The 20,066-nt window shown below is 47.5% G+C and overlaps 1 protein-coding gene across 6 annotated transcripts in view; it reads right to left on the reverse strand.

Moving 5' to 3' along the window:
- The window catches only part of TRIO (trio Rho guanine nucleotide exchange factor), a 326,106-nt gene that overhangs the window by 38,114 nt on the left and 267,926 nt on the right, over positions 1-20,066 (reverse strand). For all 6 annotated transcript variants that reach the window (XM_036020253.1, XM_028515627.2, XM_036020255.1 and 3 more), the window contains exons 35-36: positions 2,258-2,550; positions 694-864 (exon numbers count right to left, since the gene is read on the reverse strand). In XM_036020253.1, coding sequence (XP_035876146.1) covers positions 694-864; positions 2,258-2,550 — 464 coding nt within the window. The remainder of the gene's footprint in view (positions 1-693; positions 865-2,257; positions 2,551-20,066) is intronic.

Consider the following 20,066-nt stretch of genomic DNA (forward strand, 5'->3'; position numbering starts at 1 on the left):
TTTGGAGGAGCACAATGGGCCAGGGTGCGAGAGGCTGTGTAAGCCAGCCATCAGGTTTCCTTTTTGATATTTTAGGGTTCTACAATTGGGACATATTAAATAATTATAGATTATGTATGGACTCTAAGACACAGCGAGAAAAGACTGACTTGGCTTCAAGCCTCCGCATTGATCCAAGAAGCAGGTTCTGAACTGACTCTGGCCCTTGGACGCCTATCCCCACAGTCCAGAGCCGTCCCGGGTCCTGGCACATGGGAGAAAGGGGGTGGACGGCAACACCGTTTCGTTTGAACCAACACCCCTGAGCAAAAACATCTAACGGGGAGAACAAGAAGGCCTAACGCTCAGTGAAAACGCAGTCATGCAGACTGCGCGTGACTCTCTGCTCTCTCAGGGACCCTGGTCAGGACAGTAAAAAAAGTGAACATTATTTCAAAGGTAGCAGTTACTGTGATACCATTTATACAAACGCACGTGTATGAGAAACTGCACACATCGGCCTATTACTTAGTCTAGCTGGACTCTATCATCCACAAAGGTTTTGGGGTAAAAACCAGCAGAATCTGCCTGGAAACACAGCATGCTTCCCAGCTGCCCCTGCACAGCCCTGGAGTCACCTATGTCCTGCAAGGAGGCTGGAGCAGGGCAGCTACCGGAGGGCCCTCCCCTCCTGCGGGCAGCCTGGCCGCCTACCTTGTCGTCCTGCGAGTCTGGCTGGAGCAGGCTGTGCTGCTGGATGGCCATGGGCGGGGGCAGAGGCACGGCGTCGGCCCCCTCCTCCCCTTCTTCTTCTCCGCAGCTCTGCATGCCGGAGGATGAGGACTTGGAGAGTGTGCCGCTGCTCAGGCCCTCGTTGCGGCCCCTCTGAAAGTGAACCAACATTCGCTCATTATACTCTAGGCCCTGATTGCCGGTGTCAGTTCACAGAAACGAGCCCTGAGGGGTTAACTGGAAAAACACGGCCTGGACAGAAACTCAGATGGAGCGCGGCAACAAGCTCTTTCCAACCCTGGAGGCAACTTCGCATCCCTTCCTGCAACCCGGCCACCTCGCTTGCCAACTTGGACGAGAGAAGGGCCACTGAGTGTGCCTTTTGAAGGGGCTGCCAATGGTATCCGTTAGGCTTTGAACACATCATCTTATCTTCAAGAAGGAAAAAAAAAAACATTCAAAATTTGAACCATAACCCTCACAGTGAGTCAGGTCCTTTGGCTCATGCTCACCTCACTTTCAGTATCTTGCTATAACAAAATTCATGGAAATAATAATGGCATAAACAATGCAATCCAAGGTGCATTTTTAAGAATCTGAATTATCTCATGAATATTCCTCTATTCTTACTTTAAGAAAAAATCTGAGTATTACTTCTGCTTAAGAGGACACAGATTTAGAAAAAATGGGATAAAATGAACCACACATTCCAATGCAAACCCGTGGCAGAGCATGCCCAGGAGCAGAAAACCCGTATCTGCAAAAGAAATTAAATGACACAGAGCTTGTCTTTTCTCTCCGTCTGCCCCTTTCTTTTCGAGTCTATGAGCGATCCTGGTAGGCCCGGTGAAAAACTCCGTGAGCCCCTCGCCGACACCACCAGGGCTTCTGGCCCAACTTGGGGATCACGAAAGAACTTTGTTTAAGGTATGATTTAAAGCCCCCTTGTCTCCGACAAAAGGAAATGAGAAAAAAGAAAATCCCTGGCTGACCGACATACATTTGTCTTTGAAGACACAGGACTAACCCGGTGTTCACCACTGGGTTAGCAAAGTGAATTATCGGGGTATTTCCTACTCAGGACAGATGTGAGTGTGAGTATGGTGGTGGGGGAATAACTGGACGACGCACACATTTCTCTAGTCCTTCCGTGTCTGACACTGGTGCTCTCCCTGCAATGTGCTGCTCCCGGGGTCTAGTGCTAACATCCCTAAATCTTTGTGGCTGCTCAAACCTTGGGCAGCACAGGCCGGGACTGGTCAGCACCCCCTGATCTCAGCCCTAGTTGAATGAGGAGGAGAAGGGCTGCAGCGGCACGGCACCCGCTTGCTCTGGAGCAGACCTGGGGTGCCCAGGCTCTGGGAGGGAGGGTCACGGTCCTCTGCTTTGTTCATGACCCTGCTGACGTGGAAGCAGCTCTTCCTGGAGCTTGTCCCCACACTGGGAGTTGAGTGGGCTCCCCGACACCTCCAGGCACACACAGAACACAGAAGCAAACGAGAGCTGTCACCCGACCAGCAGCTATGCCTGCGATCAGGGTCCTGACCTCTTCGACGGTCTCGTCCTGGGGGGTGGCCGCGCTGTCATCGGAGTCCTTCTGTGAGCCGGCATCGGCACTCTTGCGGACCTCCCTGCTCTTCTTGTGCTTGTGCGCCAGCTTCTTCACGTGCCCGTCTGCCTTGCCGCTGCTCAGCCGCCGCACCGGGCTCGTCAGCCACTTGCGCAGAGTGTTGCCCGGGCGCTTGGGGCCTGGGGAGCTCTGGGCCCCCATCATGTGGGGTTGAAGGGAGGCCACGGAGGCAGGTGGGCTGGCATCGTTGCTGGAGACGGACAGCGAGTCTGAAGGGATGACAGAGAGACAGCAAGTGTGACTGAATGGCTTGCCAACGCTCCCAAATGTCCAAGCGGAGCCATTCTGCCCACAAGCCTCAGCAGCGCCGGGCGAATGTGGAGATCGAGGGACGGCTGAAAGCTGCACCCACCGGCTCACCCTATGGCGCAGAAATGTCACAGAAGGCCCACCCATCCCTTGGACACACGCTTTTCAAATGTTTATCAAACTTGAGTTACACTAGAGATGCTTTTACTCAAGATGTTCTGCCCACTCCAAGAAACCCCAAGTGTCCCATCCAGTAGTATTATCTATCACAGATTTAAACTGTCACTATCACTTAAAAGGCCACAGACATCGGCAGACAGAATGTTTAATTATTTTTACCCATTTTCTGGATAAACGAAAAATAAGAAAGAATGGTTTAAAGAAGAACTTAAAGGAAATTAAAAACTAATCCTGATGGGTAAATGTTACTAGTCTGATTCGCTCCCAGTGAATAAAAGTACAACTCAATAAATGAATGTGTTTATGTGTGTGCGTGTAAATCAGTCTAGATTTGACCGGGTCAGACTTTGTGGCAGATGGCAGCCTTCTGGCAAGTTCAGTGTCAAAGGCACACAGTGGCTGTGGCAGAGCTGAGGGGTGTCCTGGGAGACCCAGTCACGACCCCTTGTTCACAGCCAGACTCGGAAACCACACAGATGTGCGTATCTTTGCTCGCAGAAGCCTCAGTGAAGTTTCTTCACACGCTGGAGTACACACCAGCAACAATTAACAAAGCAACAACACATTTTCAAAAGAAATATGCGAGGAGGAGAAGTTCTTCCCCAACAAAAATGCCGTAGAGAAAATATATCCAATCTTCTTATCGGATCTTAAAAATGAAATATAGTCAACCCTGAGCGGATGATTTTTCAGGAGAACAAAGGAGATATAAAAAACTTAGGTTACAGCTGATACTCAGCGGACCCATGGAGCTATGTGTGAGGCGTAAATTAATTTACAAACTGAAAACCAGGGTCCACAAACCGAACCCTGGCCCTTTCCTGAGTGCTCCGATCTGGGACTTCGCCAGAGTGAAATGGAGTCAACACTTTACTTTAGGAAATGGCATGAGGAAGGAGATCATTCACTATGCTTGCTACTTTCTGAATCTTTTGAAGTCTTCACAATAAACTAAAACAAATCACTGAAGATTCTTTCACACGGACTAGCTGCATTTACCTCCGCTGGCACCGCGGACCATTATGCGACGCAGGTGGAAAGAAAGGGCGTTAATTCCCCCCAATCCTGTGATTACAGCGAGAGTCACGGCAGTTTCCCACTCACGCCCCAGACGCCAGGACGAGACAGCGGAAGCCCGTCTAATTGCTGTCCCATGGCTGTCCCGGCCCAGCCTCGAGCGGCGGAGGGTATAATCTTCCACAAACAGACGCGGCATTTTAAGCAGGATCTTGAATCTTAAGAATCTAGATTTTCTCAGGGGCTGACTTTGGTTCAAAACTAATCAAAATAGCATTCTGTTGAAGAGTAATAATCTTTCCCCCTCTACATGTTTTTATACACATTTTAAATTTTTAAAAAATGAGTTATTACTAAAACATTTCCACATTAGTCTTATTTTTCTCAAGTGCCATCTGGATGAGGCAGAAAAGAATGCCACCATTAAGGTGGTATTCACCAAGTAAGTACTTCCGAGGGACTGTCTCAGGGACTGAGAAAAGGCAAACGAAGGAGACCCGGTCCCTCGCCTTCGAAACTCTTGGTGCTAGTGACAACAGGAAGGACCAAAGGAAGAGGAGGGTTTGAGTAATCCACATACCAGATGATAATTTATTCAACTGAAGTTTTTTTTTTTTTAAAGTACTATTAGCAAGACACAGTGACATATTTCACAGTCATTTAGTATGCTGTGACTCAGAGCTGAGCCCTGTACTCGCCACCGGGCAGAGATGAATGAAACCTACTTCCTTTACTCATGGGGTTTACCACATAGTGTTTTCTGGAATTGCATAACTATCATACAGGCAAGAATGGGCACAAGCTAGAAGCGAGTCCAAACACTGTTAGAGGCTGAGAAGAAAGGGAACTAACTGGCTGGAGTGATCACGGGGGGCTTTGTGAAGGAGGCGGCACTGAAGCTGGCCTTTGCATGAGCTCAGCCTGAGGCTCGGGGGCTAGAGAGTGTAAGCTCCATGAGGGCAGGGGCCTCATCTGTTTGTTACTTGATGTACACCTTGGGCCTCACCTACGATAGGTGCTTATTAAGTACCCAAAGGAAACCTCAGAAATCTCCAGCCTAAAGAAACAGAGCACGCGGAATCACAACCCACAGTTCAAGGACAGTCATTTCTTCAATGGGTATGCCCTCAGCTGAATGACTGCACAGGACAAAGACCTAGGAAGGTGGCACACGAGTGGAGGTGGGGCCCCATCCTGGGCAGGCTGAGCTGGGCCTGGGTGTCACTGAGGGAAGTCCGCTGTGCCTTGCAGGGACTGGGGCAGGCAGGAGAAAGACTGAGGCCGTCTACTTTAACAAAACTGCATCAATTACAGGTCTTAACACTCATAAGCATAATACGCAGACATCAGAAGTAATGGGGAATACCATCTAAGTCAGCAAATGAACTTCACGTGTATTTCTGTGCTTAAATGTGAGAAGCTGGGGGGCTTTGGCATGGGAGCAATGCAGCACACAACATGACTTTTAGGTGCAAAGAGGACACTTACCAGGAATTCTGAGTGTCTTTGTCCACTAACACTCACAGGGTTACAGAAAAGTGAGAGGGCTCTTAGATTGGGTGAGAGGCATGGGCAGGGCATCCCCACCCCCGAAGGTACAGACCTCCCCACCGGCCAGCAGACCCAGCAGGCCTTAGCAGGCAGCACACAAGTACTGCAGTCAACCAGTGATGCTTTGGGGGCCCTGTGGCTTTAGGAGGATGATTCTTAGGACAGTCTATCCTTGCCTGGGAAAGGAGCTGGTGGTTGTACCTGCTGGTTCTAAAGAAAAAGAAATCAGAGACGTTGTTTCTTAGCTTCTGTCCCTGGGTTCAGCTGTATAGGATCTGGTTCTCTGCACTTCGGAAAGTAGGTTCAAAAGAGAGCTCCTCATCTGGCGGGTGGAGCATTACAAACTCGGCCAGAAACGGGCCGTCTCAGAGCCAGGAAGGGGCAGAGCTGCCCGTCAGAGCTCAGGATGCTGCAGGCAGACTGATGCTCTGAAGGCGGCAGGTGTCTCTCCCTGAGCTGTGTCTCATCAAATCGCTTAAGTGGCATCATTTCACGGAACTGGAATGTTTCTGACCTAGGAAAAGAACCCTAACTGCAATTATAAACTAAAAAGGAAATGTTTGTCAATCTTTAAGTTATATCTTGAAAAACAATTTGGTTTCAGAAGTCAGAGTATGTAGAGGAGAAATTTCATCGTCTGTCTCTAAGATCATCAGATATTTTGTCCTGGTGCAGATCTGATACACTTTTTACAATTCTGGTGATGAATGAAAAAAAAATAGCCAAAAGCAAAATAGATAAATGATTCCTTTTCTACTTTGTTTTTAACAGTAATGTTCTATTCTTTATGCTTTTGACATTCTCTGAAAAACCAATAAATTGTATTTTATTTCTTTCTTTTCAATACACATACTCCTTTTTCCAAAATCAATGGATTATAATAGTCCATTTGTATACTCTTTCCTGGATTGTGATGTAATGCATAAAGCAGTTTTAAAAACTCAAAAATTATTTAAATACAATCTTTAACAGGATGAAATAAAGTGCCTGCTATTACTTTTAGTTACCTGAAGAACAGACCTTGCTCACGAGCCCAACTGCTCTCTTGCAAATTTGAAATTAAATGAACAGGTCCTGACGACATCCAGTAGGATTGAGTTTCCCATGTTACTGGGCATTAAGGGAGAGTGTAAATCACACAGTAAACAACCCGCTTTAGCAAGTCTCCTTGGGAAGAGCTTAAATTACTGTCTGCAGCTGGTGACTTTCCCAGGAGAGCTCCTGGGGGCTGAGATGCGCTGCGTCTGCAGAGCCTGCTCAGCTGGGAAGGGGCCTAAGTGCTGCTCGGGGGCCCCTGCCCCCGAGACCTTGCATTTCTGCCCTGAATGGGACTGTGGACAGCTCGGGCCCATGACAGGAGCGGTCCTCGGGCGGAGAGCCTATGTCTAGAGCTCTATAAAACCATTACAGGACAGCCCCTTCCCAGCTGAGTAACTGTCAAGACAGGGAGCTGCTGTGACCTTGCCTCCAGGCTTCACGGTAGAGGGCGTTGGGCCTGCTTTGTGTGCAGCCACCGGCCCCGCTGCCAGCAGGCTGTGTGGCACAACCTGGGGGCCTAAAGGGTGCATGTGGAATGGATGATGAGGAGGCAGATGAGCGAGTTGATGGCCAGCTGCTGACCATGTCCCGGCCTCTGCGTCCTGCCCGATGACTCAGGCCCCACGTGCATGGCGATGTCTGGCCGTGGGGCATCCCCTGTCAGTGTTGAGATGAGCTACTAGTAACGTTTACTTTTAGTGAAGTTCCAAGTTTATGAGTTATTACGAACGGTAATTCGGAACATCTCAAGGCTATTCTTGTAACAGCCTGCACTATACGACACTTTCTTGCAAGACAGAGCCAGGCTAGCTGCCCCTCGGGGAGGGTGGTATGCACGGGAACATCACCCACCACGCATGGCAGGGGCACGCGGGCAGAAATGGAGTACGGGAATGAACTGCCCGAGAAACAGAGCGGAAAACTCATCTGCCACTCTGTTACATTCCCCTCAGTTTCCACACTCTTGGAAAAAATACTGAACACTCAGTGCTGTGCTTTTCAGCACGTGAACTTTCACCTCGATAAGAATGCCTGCAGCTCAGGCCCGGCTTTGCTTGGGAGTGTGCCTTCCCCTTTTCAGCTTGGGGAAGCTCCCCCGATTCGAGGTCCAGATGGAAGACCAATTAAGGATGTCAGAGGAACTCTGGACTTGTCAAGGGTCTGAGTCTGTGCCCAGCTCTCCCCCTCAGCGGCCACGACCCCACACCGAAATGCTGGCACCTGAGTTTCCTCATCTCACACGGCTGCAAGAGGATCACGTGAAGTCATGGGAATGAAGGAGCTTTACAAACGGCCAAGCACTATTTACAAATGCAGGGCAGCCAAGGCCCTGTCCTCCTGGCCTCCCTGGTCTTCCAGGACTTAACTACACTGTATGCATGCAAACTGCGAGTACTCAGAACACGGGGCTTTGCTCCAGTCACTTCTGTAGTCACAGGCTCAGCATGCTCAGACACACTCAGAGCCATTTTTAGATGTATGAAGGATGAATGAGTCGCTCTGTTACTTCTTTTTTCAAAATAACTTGTCCCTTATGAAGGGGACAAAGGAAATTTTCGCATAAAGAGATACAATCAGAACATCACAGCCATTTAAAAAGATGTTTAAGCAAGTGTGTGTGAGAAAGTCATTTGTGATCTGCCTGCAGCCCTAAGAGAGAAAAGTCAGTAAGTTGACCTCTCCTTATTTCGAGGAGGAAAACAACCCCAAGAAGACGGCTTCTTGGCTGAAGTCAGAGTTCACACAAAGTCCATGCTAGATTTCTTCTTAAAATAATGAAAAAGCTAAAGAAAGGAGGGTAAAGCTGGAGCCCTGACCCTCAGCCCCACACAGGAAAGAATTCCACCATGGAATACACACACATGCACACACACCACTAAAATTGCTGCGAGAGGAGAAATCGCTTGCTATTCCCAGACTGTAAATTTGAGACATCTGTGATTAATAAAGCACTTTTTAAAAAAATGTAAGAAGAAAAGGAAAAGAGTCCATATCCTGCTAGATGCAGACTAAGAAGGATCAAATTTCATTTTAACCCTCTCCTCGTTTTTGGAATGGTAAAGACTTAAAGATGTTTGCTCTTGTTCTAGAGTAAAAGCTGGACTGCTGAGTAGGGCTGAGTGTGCACCGAGTTACAAACGCCAGCCTCTGAATCGGAATCTGAATGTGTCGCCACCAACATCTGTCCATGCCCTTGCAGGCTCTATTTGTATCTCCGCCACTACGGCCTCGACAACATGCTCCAGCAGGGCAGAGATTTTTGCTGCTCGTTTACGCTGGATCTCTAGAGTTTAAAACCTGCCTTCACCTTAAAGTGATCCCTTTACAGACGAATGGTCATTCAAAAGCAATGGGGCCAAGTTCCAACCCCACTGTGGGGGGTCACGCGCTGGGCCTTTTACAAGGCTTTCATTTCCTGATTGTGCAATGACTGATTCCTCAGCAGGCTGCTGGGGAAAGGAGCAGAAATGGTCCTTGTAAACTGATAGCCTAACAGGAACATGAAGCAATAGTCATATTTTTGCAGAGAAAAGGAAATAGCCAACGACAACGTTAGAATTCGGGGCAAAGTGGAGCCGGGAGATGTGCACAGACCCATCTGGGAGACGAGGGCCAGCAGCGGGAAGACAGAGCAGTCGGGACAGTGAAGCCTGGTCGCTTTGACGGCCGGTGTCTCAGTGCTCCCCTAGTCCCTGCACGTCTGCCGGGACAGGCACCCCCCACGCCACATGCCGTCAGCCAAACTCGAGCATGTGGGACCAGTGCTGACCCCGCAGCACGTCGGAGGAGGCACGGCCGCCACATGGATGCATGCATTCCGCCCGCACTGGGAGACTTTCCAATAAACAGCTGTCTCACATTTCAAATTCTCCTCCACAGTCTCCAAGAACAAATTTAGCGAGTTCATTTTAAAGAAAGATGTTTCCATCTTTCTGTCCATTGTAGGTGTTTGAAAATATCAGTCGCGTGAGCAGTGCAGTGATGGCCTAGCATGGACAGTCTGACTCGGGTAAGCCCAACGCAGAGCTGGGCTCACTTCCGAAGCAAAGTGCGCATTTACAACTCTGGCTGGAAGGACTTTGAAAACTGTTTATCAGTTGTTTCGATGTGCAAGAGAAAGATAATTCAAGGACACTTTGGGGCGGTTGCTTCTGAAATCTGAAGGTAATCCCATCAGACTATGTTAGAACAGACTGGGACAGGATTTAATCAGGGACACCTGGCTTACTAAACCTCTATCTTATCAAGAATTCAGAGTAGCAAACCATGTTTTTATTTAGGAGATTCTTCAACCACATCAGGAAGGTGGAAATGTACATGTGGAAATAAGATCAATAAATTGCTTATGAAGTGAAGAGCAGATAAGTTGTTAGCTTAAGACTGCTGCCTAGGTTGGTTCGAATAAACTGGAGCAAAATTTTGAGTAAATGATTCTCATCTCTCTGCTTTTAAAACTGGATTTTTAATTTTTATTTTTATTTATTTATTTTTAGAGAGGGAAGGGAGGGGGAGGGGGGGAGAGAGAGAGAGAGAGAGAGAGAGAGAGAGAGAGAGAGAGAGAGAGAGAGAAAGAGAGAGAGAGAAACATCAATGTGCGGTTGCTGGGGGTTATGGCCTGCAACCCAGGAATGTACCCTGGCTGGGAATCGAACCTGGGACACTTTGGTTTCCAGCCCGCGCTCAATCCACTGAGCTACGCCAGCCAGGGCTTAAAACTGGATTTTGATCCCCTGCTTTTGGGCTCAAGGTGAACTTTTGTTGGAATAAAAACAACAACAACAAAAAAGGAACATGACACTCTAGAAATCGTCTTGAAGATCACATAAAATGCAAGGTAATCTGTAAATTGTTCTTCCAGGTGCATTTCTAGGGTCACATCATCTCTAAATTTTACAGTGATCACGTCACCTCCACGTCTAGGTGTAGTGAGTGATGACGGTGAAGAGTAAGTCGAAGCTAGGGTGTCAAGTGGGGAATTCCAGGACAATGACCTGCCCAGATATGGTGATGCTTTTGGTGGTTCAGAATATAGCAGATCTTTTTAGAATATTTTTCCAAGTTTAAATCTACATGCAATTTGTCAATAAGTGTCTGAAAACCCAACTGACTTCCAGTTTTTCATTCTAGCTACCTTACTGATACACACGTGTCACTCCTCTGCCCTGTGCGAGCCAGTGGCTCTGGGTTCCTGGGCGCACGGACAGTCACCGGGGACTGAAACTCAGACTTGAACTGGACGCTGCATCCTTGGTGAGTGGCTGCTTCTCTGCACACACCTGGCTTCAGGTGCTCTCAGGTTCCAGGGCTTTACTCCACGCTCTGTCATGCACATTCATGTGGACACGGGAAAGAACCTTTTTAAAAAGTCAGAAGCTGGGCGGAGGCACTGGGCCCTAGTTTGCAGGATGACGGCTGGAAATGTGGCAAGAAAACACTGGATGCAGATTTCACAAAATTTCACAATTTGGTGACACAGTTCACAGTGGGTCCTTAAAGGCAAACATGTGAACTCTGTGTTTGCTTTCAAATATGAAGCGAACACAGAAAAGATGATGAAGAAAGATCAATTTCCCCAACTTTAAAAAAAAAAATCCCCAGATTCAACCAGAGGGCCAGCAGAGCGCGGCCCACAGCTCTCACACTGTAATCAAGAACACATGGTCTTTGCTGCCTGAGAAAATACACATAAATGACCTCCGCATTCATGCTGCCCCCCCTCCACAATTCACAGGGGAGCCTTCACTTGCAGTCCACCTGGGGACCCCTGAATAAAAGAACACAATGCAATCACTGGCATTAATTAAAACAGACTCAGCTAGAAACAATGGGCTCCATGAGGAACAACTGCTCTACCTTTGTGTGGGGGTTGAAGGCCAGAGTGTGGGCTGGGCGCACACACAGCAGTTTCCCTGCTCTGTGCTCCAGGCTGAGGGGACGTGTTTGGCAGGGAACAGCCCCCTCTACACCCCCGAAGGGGGAGCAGGAGAGGGAGGGGCCTGGTACATCCATCCAACCTAACAGGACGTGCAGACAGAGGCTGCATGGGCACACGTTTGCTCTTCTCACTCTCAGGGAAGCTCTGAGTGCCGCCCATTCCTGGGGTGGTTTCTGAAAACAGTTAAAACATTACAGAATCATTGGAAAATGTGGCTATGTCAACAAAGGCAAAACTCCAAGCATCATTTTTCCTCTCAAACTCCTTCTTGTGAGGGGATGGGAGTGCTAACCTGTCAGAATTTCTAGTCAGAAAACCATCTCATTTTAAAGGTCCTTCTCCACTTGAATTTCACCACTTGCATTTCCAATAAAGAAATGTAAAGACATTTAATGAAAGCAGATGGCATAAGCCTTTGCTCGGCCAATCAGATAAACAGCATATTGCATACTGCTGAAGTGCAGATCTGAAAGCACCTCAGAAATAAAATAAGGAGCAGGGTCATTACTGATAGTGAATAACAGAAAGAATGGGTGAGCTTTGATCGCCATAGGAATTTAATGCAAACCTGCTGACGAGAGTCACCCAGGCCCTGAACAAAACAAGCCCTGCCTCATCTGCTGCATGAGGGGTGCTCCAGGGTGCCAGTGGGGCTGGGGCTGGTGACCCTTCACCACTGGGCTGCTGGTTTCCAGAAAAAAAGGACCTTGGTAGATGTCATGGTTAGTGACCCGCAAGCTGGGCAGGGGCAGCTCTAGCCAGAGGCAAACTGGCCCCCAGCAAAGCTGAAGCTGAGGTGACATCCTACCAGCACTGCTGGGGGGACTGACAGGCCTGACAACCCTTCCGGCAGGTGGGTTCACACCTGGGTCAGCGGCTCGTCAGGTGCACACATCCACACACTGTTAAAACCACATGGTTACAGAACACAACTGTTGTCCGGAAGTTCTCCTCTTTTAAACTCTGCTTTAGGCCGGAGCCTGCTTCTCAGTGTGATCCTTCTCCCCTCAGTCCAGACACTAGCCTTGTTCCGGGACAGTTTTGAGCCCATAGTCCCATCTTCTTAGAATGGCAGGGCCATTTTCTCTGTTTTTTATGGGAGCTACAGCCCTTGAAATTTACTCCTTGGGAGAGGAATAGCAGGCTTTTTCTGCAACCAAAAGTCTAAGCTGTCACAAAAGGAAGAGAAATCCCCCAGGGAGGAGATCTGGGCTCATTTCTGACTTTTACACAAGGACAAAAGCAGATGTTTCAAGATATCCTTGCTGGATGAAAGAAAAGACTTTTCAAAAAAAAAATTACATAAAAATGAGGCTGGAAACACACACTCAAATCCTGCATGCTGCTGGCATTAATGTCTACCAGAGCTTTCTGACGCCTCCCCACTGGGCCCTCAGGCTCCGAATGCATGAGCCACAGGGCCCTTCAGCGCCACTGGCCAGACGAACTGAGAACTGACTCGTGAGAGGAGGTTTCCTGTCGGCCCTCACGTGGGAAGTTCTCCAGCCAGCCAGTGGCCCCACTGCCCACACCAAGCCCCACGGTGGCACTGCTCCACGTGCAGTCCTGGGCAGCGGAAGGGACTGGGGCTGGCCTGACAGTGCTGAGCACAGAGGCTGAGGTGAAGAAGGCCGTGACGCCTCACCTGATCCCACCCCCCACTCCCTACAGGATGCAGCAAAAGGTGTGAGCCCCAGTCTAGGCTGTTCCACAAAGGCTCTGCAGGAGAGGAGGCTCTGCAGGAGAGGGCACTGCATGCAACTGCACGGCCACCCAGGGCCCCGCCGCGCAGGCGGTTAATGACATCCTGTGGCATGCTGATCTTGGCCTGGTCTGCTTACAGGCTCAGAGACCAGGAAAACTTCTGAATGCTCCTCTATTCAGTTGGCTTTTACAGAGGCTGAGACCCTCTGTGTTCCCAAGAAGTCAAATGATTAATATCACTTACACAAAGGAAGACTAAAAAACAAATCCTGCCTGTTTATCAGATTACTTAGCATTTAGTGTACTGCTGACTTAGGGATAATGAGGTTGCTCTGTGATAAAATAATGTGTTCTTGATTAATTCCTTCATTTGGGAAGTCACTTCCAAGGCAATACAGTATTTGTTCTTGTTCTGAATAGATAATCATTCTTTGAAAGAACAGAAAGTGAATTTGAGGGGAAACAAGCAACCACAGGACGCTCACACAACATTCCCTCCATCTGATTCTGCCTTTCAGAGGTTCTGACACTAGGAAACATGGATATTTAACCTGTGGACAGTTACTCCTGATATTAAACACAAAGTGTTAGTCGTTGAAATTCTAATCTTAGTTGAAGGAGGCTTACATTTGGAACTATGTTCTTCCTGATGAATATTTATGCTTTTGATTAATGTCTTCTTATTACTCATTGAAAAAAAATGAAGTAACTTAGGTAACCTGCTTAAAGAAGAAACCAAAGATACTTTTTAGGGACGATATGTAGATTTTCAAAGTTGCAAGTGTCTTTAAATGAAGACAAAGACATCCCATGTAAAATGGTTTAAAAGAACATTCTGCAGTTAGCAATTTAAACTATGTGACTGATTTATTTCAGGTGGTGATAGCTTTCTCTTCATTTATATATAAATTGATTATTTTAAATTAAGACCAGATTCAGAATACTAACATGCAAAAGTCTTTTTCCTACAATCTAGAAAATGCATGAATTGCCTAAGAACGCACCTAACCAAAATATGCTATAAACCACACAAACTTATGTTTTCATAAAGCCACATAACTCATTTCATGCAGCCATATACTCATTTTTATACAGCATTAACTAAAGCAAACCTGGCCTTGGAATGTTCTGCTGGGAGCTTGCCAAACTGTGTCACTCTTCACATCATCTACCCGCAGGTTAGCTGAAGTTTCAGTCTCAAGGGATGGAATATTAGTTTAGAAAGAGTTACAGCTGTGCAGAATCAGGAAATGGATGATCTCCCCCCACCCCAAACCACAAAGCACATATCTAGGACATTATATTCTAGGGTCCCTGGTGGTTTGGTTCAAAAACAAAGAAATGGAAAGCCCTAACCAATTAGGAATTCCTTTCACAAGTATATTTTTGTAGCACCTCTACCAAAAGTCAAACGCTGCTCTAATTAAAGCTAAGCATGGGATTAAAGTGTGAACCGCACAGATGGAAAGGCGAAAAGCCCAACATGTCCACTTCCAAGAACACGGGGGGTACGGGTTGCAATCTTACAACCTCATCTAGATTTGATTTTACGACATCCTGCCCCCAGGCCCCTACAAGAACTGAATGGCACTGAATTTTAGTTTTCAAATTATGATTTTGTAATTTCTTGAGGACTGCCTGCTCTCTTTCCAGGAGCTCACATGCTAAAACAACAAAAGCCCAAACAACAACAACAACAACAACAAAACACCCCAACCCAGAAATAAGAGAGGGTTGGAGCAACTGCTGCTGGTTTATTCATGTGTCCAGTTCGGGACCTGAAATCTCCAACTGCAATGTGCCTCTGGAGGAGTGACTGAGTCCAGGACAAGGCAGCTTCTAAGAACGCCCCACACCTCCTCACCAAGTTGCCCTTTTAGGAACTCTTCATATGGCGGCAGCTGAGCAACTACAGTGAGAAGGAAGGAAGGAGGGCAGGAGGTTGGAGCTACTCCAGGAAGGAACAAAGCAGGCACAGAGACAAAGGGAATGAAAAGAACGCCTCTGCTAGGAACGCCAATTAATGCACAAATTCTGCCTTTGGCTTTAATTAGTGCCCCGTGTGACAGAATGGCACTGCCAGGGCAGAGAGCGAAGGAGGGAAGCAATGTAGGAAATAACCAAATAGCCTCTTCCTGGGGAGTGGGGTGGGGGGGGGCGGGATTGGGGAGGTGGGGAGAATGACCTGGGTAAGTGCTGTATGTTGGCTTGCTTTCCAGCTGCAGAAAGACAAAGGAAAAACATCCAGTTTTCAGTTCTCATAATAAGCACTTTCCCTTCTTGTTATTAAAGACTCCTTACTCAACTTCACAAGGCCTACTGGGCCTTTGGGCCACTTCTTCCAGTAACTCATCCCACCTTAGGAGACAAAAGAGAAAGGGGAGTTGCCTTAGGGCTATACCCTTTGGTCCAGAAGTTTCCGGGTGGCTGCACCCTTAGATAGAACCACCCTAGGCACACTGCCATGGTGTAGGTCCATTTTCACGAGGACATGGACTGGCACTAATTTTAACACGATGCAACAGTAGAAATTTCTTCAACTTTGCATTTGAGAAAACAAACCATAGAAAGGATTGAGATGACTTCTTTTAGTCAAATTTAAAAAGTATAAATAAAAGATGCATTCCTTTACACACAAAAAGATTGGAAGGACACGTGTCCAAATATTATCTGTGGTTGTCTTTGGGTGTTATTTCCCCCTCTGCAGGCTACGTGTGTCTGTGAATTTTCCAATCTTTTTTTTTTTCTTTTACAATTTGCATATGATTTCAGAGAAACGACGTATTTTCGGGAGACGCACTTTGTTCATGTTTGTGAAGTTTTACGTGAGAGCTGTAAAAAATGACTAGGGCTGTGGTTCCTCCCAGTCCCCTGCCCCCGCCAGTCCTTGGAGACAGGAAGAGGAAGTGGAGGGAGCCTCCAGGCCTGGATTCCATGGCTCATTACCCACCGGGCAGACCGCGCTGGGTTTATAGACTTGCTCACTCACCCCCGAGGCCAACTTTCAGCACCTGGAGGAAATTCTTCAGAGTAAAAAGCCATAAATTCATGTTTCCCTGAAGCCTAGCTAAAGGGAAGTGCTCAGAAGGACCACATACTGAAGAGAGACCACGGCTGAAGAGGAGGAGGCTGCTCCCTGTCCAGAGGAGGAGGAATTCCGGAACCCGAGAGGTCATTTCCTCCAAAGGCCCCTGACTCGGGACCTCCAGGTTTCTAGGGCACTTTGAGGGAACACTGCAGCCTATTTTTTAAATTTGAAGTTCTTAAATTAAAACTTCAAAAAGTCTTAATATTTCAACTTTTTATATTTGCCCTAAAGAAGGCCAAATAATTTTAAGTTTCTTTGATTTTTTTGGCTGGAAATGTACATAAATTCAGTGTGCAACCCTCCCCTGCCCCAAACTGTCATCATAAGCTCAGAGTAACAATTAAATACAGCTCTGATCAGTGAAAAGTGAGAAAACAAATTAAAATTACTTTAAAATTGCAGTCTACTTAAAAGGAAACCGAACCTTTTGTAACTGAACCTTTTATGTAGTATTAGAGAACATCACCAGGACAAGCATAGTTTTTTTTTTTTTTCATTGTCGCTTTCAGATGAGGAAACTGCAGTTGAGCGACAGTAACAAGGACTTAGCCAAGGTCACACTGGCAGGGGTGAGCCGAGATGCGATCACTGGTGGTCTGACTTGCACAGCGGCACACTATTCACACTGCATTACGCATACTGTGTCCTAAACTCTGACTCATTTAAACACACCGAAAGAGCAGCTCTCTCTGAGACGGAATTTAGTTTGCAGAGTCACTTATGTGAAACGACCAGTCTTCACAGCTGCAACAATACAGTGTTGTACTGAGTGCTGGCGTGGCTTCCGCTCACTCCCAGGAAACCGACTGTCCCGGGCACCGGTGTCCTCGTGTGCAGGGGGCCCTGCTGGTGACCGACTTGCATACTTTCAAAGTGGGCTCATACTATATTTCAGCAAAGAAATGTCTTTCCTGCACTTAGTCTTTGAAATATTTTCCTTCATTTTTAAAAATTGCACTGGTGAGAATGCACACTCCTCATCAAAAACCGAGAAGACTGGAAGAGAGCTCAGGAATGAGAAGGCACAGAGTTCACGCTCTCCGTACACGGATCTGTTTAATGTCAAGGGAGATCGCTGCGTTTACGCTCTTCCTGACTCAGGGGGCCATGTCCAGCACTGGGGCAGGTTCCGTGTGTTTTATAAAAGGGTACACACTTATTTCAGAATGAGAACAAGTTTAGTATTCCACTTCTGTATCAGTATAACCGGATTCTCCCACTGGAACCCTCTTAAAAGATAATCTGTAGCTCTTCTGGACCCCACCCACCGTCTCTTGAGTTCTTGTCCTAACAATCATGTAGCAGGGAAACTGCACAGGCTCACGGCCGTGCAAGGGTTCGGCAACAGCAATGTCTGCAAATGCAAACATGCTTCCACGCAGGTGACCCCAAGCCAGACTGATGCGGACAAGGAGGACGCCCCAGTGAGTGTGTGAGAAGCAGACAAACGGTCTGTTCCCGAGGCACTTCAACAAAGGACCCCCAGCCTGCTTGCGGGGGGAAAGGAAGGCTTTGTTACCTCTCTCTCTGATTTCACCAAGCATTTTAAAGTTGCTTTAGGATTTAGTCTTGGAATATTACTCAAAGTCATTTTTTCCTTTCCCAAAAGATGCATGTATATTTTCCCACAACCAATTAAGTGGAATCGGACTGTATTAAAATATCACTCATATAACATGGTATTTAGGAAATTGTCTTGGAATCACTATGAAGGTTTGGAAAGAAATGGACAATCATATTTCTCCAGAAAAAAAAAAATCAAACTAGAGTTTTGCTTTGCTATCTTTTACTGTAAAGAGATTTTTTTCCCCATGAAAATTCCAGAAGACATCAATTTCTTTCCAAATCTGCATTAGCTCAAAACGATTGTGGTGACAGCCTGGGTAACATCACCTACAGTTTCCATTACAGTCTGAGAACTGCCAGAACAAAACTAGATCTAGAGAAAAGCAAAAATACACTAATGTAACTATCTTCCAGTGTTTAAAAAGTCAAGTTAATAATGTTTCTCCAGGAGAACGCCTAGGGACTAAAATACTGCTATGATTCAAAGTTCCCTGTATAAGAAAAATGATGTTTTCTTAAAATCTCTGACTTTTTTTTTAATCCTCACTCAAGGATATGTTTATTGATTGTAGAGAGGGAGGGAGGGAAGGGGAGGGGACGAGGGAGAGGGGAGCGGGGAGAGAGAGAGAGGGAGGGAGAAACATTGATGTGAGACAGAAACATTGATCACTTGCTTCCTTATGTGCCTGGACTGGCGATTGAACCCACAACCTGGGTATGTGCCCCAACCAGGGATCGGAATCCACAACCTTTTGGTGTAACGGGACAATACTCTTATCTACTGAACCAGGCTAAAATCCATTACTTCCTGGCAAAATGTTGGGGATGTTTATAATATACTGACAGGGGTGCTCTGTTCTTATTCCCATTCTGCAGGCAAAGAAAGTAAGTTCAGAGAGAGAAGGTACTTGACCAGAGACCAGCAGCTACTGAGTGGCTGATTCAGAACCAGACTGTTGGTGTGGTCAACTGTTCTCTTCACAGCACAGCCATTACTCCCTTCAGGAGAGACCACGCGGAGCACCCGCCCTCACCCACCCCGAGCAAGGTGCCCAGTGCACAGCGCCACTAATGGGCACCCCAGCTTCAACACCTGTAGAGAGGGAAGCTGCTCTCGAGCGGTTTGATGAGCATAAATAAGAAAAATGTTATGGTCAGTGACTTTTAAAATGTTTTGATAGCTCTGTGAAAAATACAAGAGATGTTATCAAAAACAATGTTTACACGAGCAAATTTAATATCCACACAGCCAACACTTATCCCCTTCCGGACCTGTCAATCGAAGGGGATTTTGTTGCTTCCCTCTGGTATTTCACGAGGAAACATGTCAACGGTGCCACTTCCCCTTCACGGGCTGCAAGACGTGTCTGAGCTTCCCTCTCCCTCGGATCCCCCTTCTTTTCTGGGTCCCTCCTCCTCAGCCCTTCCCTACTGAGCTCCCGGTACCCACTGGGCCTGCCTGGCCTGCACCAGGTCCCTGAGGCCCGCTCCTTCTCGCTCCCACTTCTGAGACACGTGTGAATAATGCTGGCAGCGAGTGGAGGCAAACATTAAAAGTGCATCCGGTCAGGAGTGAAATTCCGGCAGGGGCCATCCCTGCGGGTCTGCAGGCGACAGCCTGTGAGAAACTCGCTTTAACGACTGCACAGCTTGCTCACATGTCAAAGGTTACCGCTGAAGAGGGAGCCGCCTCTGGGGCGCTGCAGGGGCTCCGTGGGGACCCACGGACCTACCGGGCTTCCTCCCCCCACTTCATCCTCTTATATTCGACTGCCTTTTCCTCAAATGGAGGAAAGCTTATTTACTTGGCATGAACCGTGTTTTCTTGTCTGGATTCCAGTTCTGTGTAAAACTCCAGAGGCTGGCACACGCACGCCCTGGAAATATGCTGGTGGTTACCGGGAGACCCTTCCCCCACATAACTTCACAGTATCTTATTATATGGCTGCAGTGCTTAAGAGAAGGAACAAGAGAATCTAAATATAAACGCGGGACACTGCAATTTTCTTGAATAATCTGAAAAGTCCCAAACAAAATTAAACCTGAAACAGACATAAGGCCAACTAAAATCCTAAGAAGGCAACTGGCAGCTCAGATGACTTGAGACTGCTCACACGCCGTCTATGAGAAGAAAGGGGTGATCAGAAGCATCCCCAGACACGAGCAGTGCCTCACAACCGAGCAATCAGCACACAAGCACACAGGGCAGAGCCCCCCATTTCTCCTTCCGTTTATGGAGCTCCCCACAACCACCCCCCCAACACAGCCCCCTCTCACACGCAGTCAGCACCTATCACTCCAGGGCAAAAGCACACGACATTTCAGAGTGGGGCGCACAGCGACCGTCCCGGCAGCCACCTGGAAGGCAGCAGCAGAGGGTGCGTGTGAGGAAGCAC

The sequence above is a fragment of the Phyllostomus discolor genome, chromosome 3, assembly GCF_004126475.2.
Source record: "Phyllostomus discolor isolate MPI-MPIP mPhyDis1 chromosome 3, mPhyDis1.pri.v3, whole genome shotgun sequence".
NCBI classification, from domain to species: Eukaryota; Metazoa; Chordata; class Mammalia; order Chiroptera; family Phyllostomidae; genus Phyllostomus; species Phyllostomus discolor.